This window comes from Cenococcum geophilum (assembly GCF_001692895.1).
Source record: "Cenococcum geophilum 1.58 unplaced genomic scaffold K441scaffold_10, whole genome shotgun sequence".
NCBI classification, from domain to species: Eukaryota; Fungi; Ascomycota; class Dothideomycetes; order Gloniales; family Gloniaceae; genus Cenococcum; species Cenococcum geophilum.
Genome location: NW_027137568.1, coordinates 2,055,951 through 2,062,982, shown reverse-complemented (window position 1 = coordinate 2,062,982; position 7,032 = coordinate 2,055,951). Strand labels below are relative to the sequence as shown.

General features: G+C 39.3%; 2 protein-coding genes across 2 annotated transcripts; both read left to right on the top strand.

The window, feature by feature from the left end:
- The first annotated feature begins 313 nt into the window (after positions 1-313).
- Positions 314-981, top strand: K441DRAFT_17234 (uncharacterized protein). Its single transcript, XM_067640323.1, has one exon. The coding sequence runs from the start codon at positions 484-486 to the stop codon at positions 943-945; it is 462 nt and encodes a 153-aa protein (XP_067506789.1). The 5' UTR covers positions 314-483; the 3' UTR covers positions 946-981.
- Positions 982-1,279: 298 nt separating this feature from the next.
- On the top strand, positions 1,280-1,771 carry K441DRAFT_503797 (uncharacterized protein; the record flags this gene model as incomplete). The annotated part of the gene is made up of 2 exons (XM_067642034.1): positions 1,280-1,592; positions 1,644-1,771. Coding segments are annotated over 2 exons (441 nt in total), but the record flags the coding sequence as incomplete, so codon positions are not given.
- Between the last annotated feature and the right edge of the window lie 5,261 nt (positions 1,772-7,032).

Sequence of the window (7,032 nt, the reverse complement as noted above, 5' to 3'; positions counted from 1 at the left end):
TATCACTACTAGCTCCGCCAGGAAGTTTGTAAAGGAAGCATTAATATTAAATGGGTGCCTACTACGGACATAATAGCAGACGGCCTAATAAAGGCTCTGCCTTGTTAAAAGCACGAGACGTTTATTTAGTAATTAAACCTCATTAATATCAAGGATCTAATTTAATTCGATTTAAATGATATTTAGGTAAAATAAATATATGGAGGATTTCCTTTGACTTAACACCAAATTGCTATTATAACTTTTTAGTATTTCTATAGCAGCCCAGAAGGCTCTATGCAGCTAGGGGGGTATATCGACCTAAATCGAAGTTCCTTACTACTATTGTAATACTGTCTGACGACCTAGATCGTCTATACGAACTATGTCTCAGTTATCTCATATCTTAAGCTCGTATGTCTTATCGAACGTCTCATTACCTGTTTCTCTTAACTATGACCTACTACATGACGACATCGTCGTCATTGTATTTGGACCTACCTGATGTATATAAGAGAGCTTCTAGAGCCCTCTTTAATAAACAGAGTTCTCATTCCTGATCGTCCGTTCAACACGATGAAATCGGCTCCAAATTGCCGACTTCAGTTCCTACCACTCTTTGTGTTCAGCTTGCTCAAGGCTGTCGCTGCTCAAGAATCATTCAACGTCACCGGATTCGATATTGGTCCAGACTGGACCAAAGTTACGCACTTTCCCCCGCTGACGGACGATCAAGGAAAACCAATTGATGCTAACAATGTTCGTGGTACGCGACTATTTGGGTATGAAGGATGCGGTAAAAGGGAGGAAAATATCATCAACGAATCGTACAAAGATTTTCACACCCTAACAAACCAGCTCGTGTTATGGAACAACATCGGATGGAAGACACAAGGAGCGAAAGAGTTTTGGGGGGCCACAGCCGGGCGAGCACCCATCCGAGATGAACAAAAGGTTCAAATTTGACGTGAGTTCTCCAATATTGGCTATATTCTTAGACCCAGATGTAACCCTCCTTGTAATGGGGGTCTACTACGCGGCAAATCAAATTTACTCGACGCCGTGGAGTTGGGAGCCACCAAGGATCCCGTATCTTGGGCGCGTTCTCTGGATCCATGTTCGCTGCAGTGGAGGTGATGGTACCGGAGACCCGCACAATATTTGCCATGATAAGAATGATGGCGATGATCCTGACGATCCGGGATGTCCACCTCTCCAAAAAGCATCTCCCGCAGGCGCCGCGCTCGAGGCATATACCGAGAATACCGGTAAAGATGAAAAAACTGGAGAGTATATTGATTATACTCGCACAACTTTCTGCAACGCATTCTTCAATTTACCTTCCTTGAAAGAAGCCACTGATCGCGGACAGAACCTCCCTCCCGATCAACAGAATAATCTAGAATATTGGAACGACCGAGCCGGAGTCTTCCTGCGCGAGGCAACTCATATGCACTATTTCATGAACACACCCGACAAAAGCCCTGACGTCGACGACCTCATAATCTTGTGGAAAGAAGGTGGTCAGAAGCACGAAGACTATGTTTATGGACCATATCGTGCGAAGATACTGCGGAATTGGCTCGGTGATGGCACATTTCCTCAGCGCAATGGTGAGTAGTGAATGCCTTTCCTTATTCTTGCTGATTGGTCTGAGGATTTAGCTGACAATTTCGCCTGGTATGCCATGTCGACCTACGTCGAGGACAAAATAGGACGCTACCCAAATTTACCAACTTCTGGGTCGAGGAGACCGGATCGAAAACCGCGGAACAGTGGTAACAATCCCTTGCCCTTTGGTGAGGAGAACCCTAATCCTAGTGACCTTATCGGGAATAAAGAAGTCGACCACAAGGCTGTAGTCAGTGATGTAACTGGTCTGGTTCGCTTATTGGTTGGTTGGTTGGAAAAGCTTCAAAAATCGCAACCGGTTCGGAGCTTTGATTGGCTTCTAGCTGGTTGGTTTTGAAGCTCTCTAATTAACCGGGTAACCAGCTAAACCAGTAGAGTTAGTATAGGCCTTTGGCGGTGATGATTTGGGTAAGAACGCACGCCACATAGGGGAGCCGAAGCCACTAAATTGTTAAGATCTACCACCTCATTTCTGGATACTATTTTAAGAGTTGATTTTAGTGTAGTGCGTCACCTATCTATACGCGTTGCCTATCTGTGCGCGTTGCTTGTCTGTGCGCGTCGCCTGTCTGTGCATATCACCTATCTGTGCACGTCGCGTCACCTTATCTGCTTACTACCAATTTAATAAAGGCTTTTGTTATTTTAGCTAATAAATTGTCGCGTAGAGGGAGAAGCAGTCTTGTAAATAGTAGTCATTAAAGAAACCGCTGCTAAAGCTGTTACCAAAAGCTGCTGCCCAAAGAATTCCAATGCACAGGGTAATATAGATCAGGAAGCTGGTGAAGAGGGGGGAGGGTAAAAAAGGTAGGGCGATAAGGACGATAAGGGCGATGAGAGCGATAAGGAAGATAGGGCCAATAAAGAAGACAGTGTTAAATATATCGTTGTTGATGATTGATTAAAACTTAATACTATGCTAAGCCTTATAATATATCAAATATCATCTGGTTAAACCGGTTAAACCGGTTGCCGAACCGGTTCGGAGCTTTAAATGGGCTATCGGTTGGTTACAGAGCTCAAATTTGTAACCAACCAGACCAGTTACATCACTGGCTGTAGTTAATTTTACGGTTCCTGGTTACTACGGTGTTAATCCTGCCAGCGGTACACCGGATCCACCGCTTCCTATACTTAATATCAGCTACGTTAATAATAAGAGCAGTATACCTAATGCTGTTTTCCATTCCGACAAGCATAAGGTCTACTTAAACTTCTATAGAGCCGCATACGGTAACCGTAGAACACTACAGTGGCACTTTAATGTATTCGGTAACATTCTTCCCTTACTATCTACGCCACCCAAGCCTTCCTTAATACCCGTAAAACCCACCCCGCGTTCGGCGCCGGCGCCTCTAGAGTTGCCGTTCCCGGTGTCGGGCTCAAGCGACTGGGAAGACAAGGTGGAGCGTTAACTTGGGCTTATCGACGCCGAGAATAAGAAAAGACAAGAATCAAATGACCCAGCGCAATACACGAACTGGCAGTTCAAGCTTGATTGGGCGCCGAAGGATGGGTATAACCCCGTAGAGTCGGGGAATTGTTACGTTGAGTGCGAGGAAGCTTTTACAACTTTGGCGCTTTCGACATGTGGCCAGAAAGGCGAGGGGAAGAATATGATGGCTGTGTCCTCACAATTTGATAACGGGTGCGGCACGTATGGATATACTGTTCAAGGCATTGTGATAAGTAAAGGATGAAGGATTCACAGCTCTCCTACTTTGGAATTCACAAGGGGAGGTGCATGCGGCACGGCGATCTTGTTGAATTGAGGTCATGGGGCTAAAACTCTGTGTATTGCTTATTTTCTATATAGGTGGTTGAAGAGATATCAAGGAACTTCGACCGACGGTTGAAGTTGTCTAATTGGTCAGATTCCTGCCAAGAGATTTCTCCCACAAGTCTCATCACGTGATATCGTTGCGGGCTTATTTTCCAACACCCTCCCTTAAGCTTAGTTAACGATACTACTATATATACTATATATAGGGGTATAGGGTTACTTAATAAGGGTTGCTAAAGCTCCTTTAAGGTAGAATAAGTGTCTGATAAGGAGTTACGCCCTCCCTATTATCTAGAGACAGCGCCTACTCCGTAAAGCGTCTCTTAAAATTTTTAGTAGTACCTCCCTATAGGTGTTCTATATTGCCTATAGAGCTCTAAAGGCCCTATAGCCTTACCCTATATCTCTTCTAAAGTATATCTATTCTTCTTACTAGTATAAGCCCTCCCTAATATTATAGCTGTTAGATTTAGGTAGTATATAATAGAACCTTATAGTAGGAACTACGGTAGGCTTGTTATTAGGCTAGGTATATAGGTGATATAAGTATAGAGGTTAATAAGTAATAATAACTGGTAGAGTGGTTGCCTAATAGATTAACTCTAATTGTATTCTGAAAATTATTATAAGAAAGGAATTATCTAGGTAGGGACTAAGGGTCCTTAAATACTGTCGGGAATAAGGTAAGTTGCCGTTGTATAAAGCATATTGCCGTCACGTGTTAACGTAGTCCTAGCGTGGTAAGGAACCTTAAAATCCTCACCCCTTTCCTTATTCCTATTAAGAAGAATTAACCAACATTACTATAACCCTACTTAAGTAGTCGTTATTGGTGAGTTACCCTATGTTTTTAATACTAATTAGTGGTTAAATATACAGTTAACTATAGAGCAGCTAGGTTTTTAAATAGAAGAGACAGTCTTATATAGGGGTGCTATATACGCTTATATAGAATAGATCCTAGCAATACTATGCTACCTTAGACTTGCGGAAAACTAGTAATAGAAGTGTTACTAAGTACTAGGAGATATTAAGTTGCGTCTATTACGCAAAATAACCACATTTACGAAGATTTGGTTAAGTACTTTAGGTTAGAAGTATTACTAAACCTACGGTCCTAAAATTAATATCTAAAACGCGTTAAACAACTACGCATATAAAGATTTGGTTAAGTACTTTAGGTCAGAAGTGTTACTAAACCTATGGTTCTAAAGTTAACGTCCGAAACGCGTTAATAACATTTTAATTGCCTACCTTTTAATAGTAAACCTACAAGATTCTACAAAGCCAAAAACCCTATCTACCTTTAATGTACGACACCCCGTCAATTCTATACCTACTATAGCGTTAACCTACCTAAAGAAGTATAAGAAAAGTATTAACCCGGAGACGTGGGATATAGACATTAACTCTATAAACGCTAAAAAACAAGACCTAAACGGATTTTTAGTATACCGTATAGTATACTATATAGATAGCGAATATAATAATACCGAGCTATGGTATTATATAAAGGAGGACTTTATTAGATAGATAAAGGAAATATAGGCTCTTGTAAAAAAGGACATTATATAAAACTTCCATAACTTCCTTTAGGAGAATAGAGTATTTGTCCCTATAGATAGGGGTACTATTAGAGATAATATCTAGGAGTAAGTTATTAATGTAAAAGAAAAGCACAAATAGACTCTATAAGAGGTTAAGCACTAACTACGCACTAAGAGGAAGCTTAACTCACAATAGAATCCAAACGATACGCTAATAGAGACGCGCTCTAATTCTATTACTTTAGGTATAAGTTCTTACATTTTATATCTATCGCTTCTACCTCTATCTCTAGCTCCCTAGGATTTACTAATTTAACTAATAACGTTAACTACTACCCCTTAAGAGCAAGCGCAAGATCCCCTTGCTTCGCGATTTAATAACCTTTAAACTCTACTATAGGAAGATTAGGTACCATACCGTATTCCACTAAGCCCTATATCTCTACTATAGCCTATAAAGTAATCTCTACCTTAATCTCTAATATAATTTTAACGTGGTTTAATACCACTTAAAGGCACCTTAAAAATGCTTATAGAGCTTACAAAGCTCTATACGGACTAGGAGAAGAAGTTTAGCAGGGAACTATATAACATCCTTAATTCGAAGCTACGTATCTTCTATAACTATTACTAAAAGGTTAGACTAGAACCTAATTAATATTATAACGCCTATTCCGTTATACTTAAGGGCCGCGCCAGTACCTTCTATTATAATTATTTAGTAGGAAAAGGATATGATTTTAACTGAATAATATATAAAATAAGATGCCACTTTAAAATAGAAGAGAATAAGCAGTAATATATATCGGAGTGGAGAGAGACTACCTTTCCAAGAATTATTGCTACGAACCCAGGTGTCTCTTGGCTTAATTATCTTCAAAAGCTCTTTAATTAACTTTAGATAATTTAGCGTAGTTTATCTAAATTATATCAAGAGGACCTTAGCCTATATAATTAAGTTATTAGCGCATGCCGAGGTATTAAAGAATATAATCTTACTCTTTTTAACCCTGTAAGTACTTATAAAGGAGTATATACTTAATTAAGATTCTCTATTAGCACCGCTCTACGCTCTTAAGAAGTATAGCAATTTAACGCCTAACTTTAACCTACCTTAATCAACCCGGCTGACCAACACAATTATAACTAGACTAATTAAACATATAGTGGACGTAGTAGGGGATACGGTAAAGGGTATAATTAACATTAACTATAAGGTAATGATGGAGGTCCTTATAGAGGTTCACTTCGGAGCAATTATTAAAAGAAGTGCTATGTTTATAAGAAGCTAAATTACTAGTTAACTAGACACCCTCTTAATAGATAAAAGGAGGTATATAATAGGTTTTACCAGAGTATACGAAACGTTAGAAACTAAGAGGTTACTATAGCCTACTTCTAAAACTTTCTAGTTTAATATAAAGGCGAAGAAGATCTTAAGGGTAAGGTTAATAAGGCCGAACAGCTCCTTATAGATATAGAAATTAAGGACTACTCTCCTAATTAATACTTTACTAAGTATAGTAAGGTAAATAGCATATAAACCGTCGCTATCCTTAATAACTAATCTACGCTCCATTCTATCACAAAGTTAGATATCTTTAATGAGCTAAAGGAAAGTTCCGCGTTCTCCTTTAACAACAGATACTCGGCGAACGTCTTCTATAGTATTATACTAGATACTAAAGCTATAGGAGTATCTATAGTAGGAGAGCCTTAAGTTTAAGCTCTTTAGTAGCTTAATAGCTCTATTTAAATTAACTAATTAATAGCAGGCTAATATATAATTTGCTTTGGTAAGGGTACTATAATCTCTCTTAGTATAATTAAGGTCCAAACCCCGTTAGGATATATTACTTTCTATATTATCCCCATAAACACCCTATTCCTATTCTGCATTTAAGATATAGATAAATTAGGTATTAAGCTTAATAACCTTAAGAATATGCTTATCTAGGGAGATAATTAGGTGCCCGTTATACGCAAGTAGGGTTACCCTTAGTTGCTCCTTTAACAGCTAGAAAGGAGCGTTACTTAGAGCCACCTAACTAAGTCAGAGTTACGTTAACTACACCGTTGTTTTAGCCACCT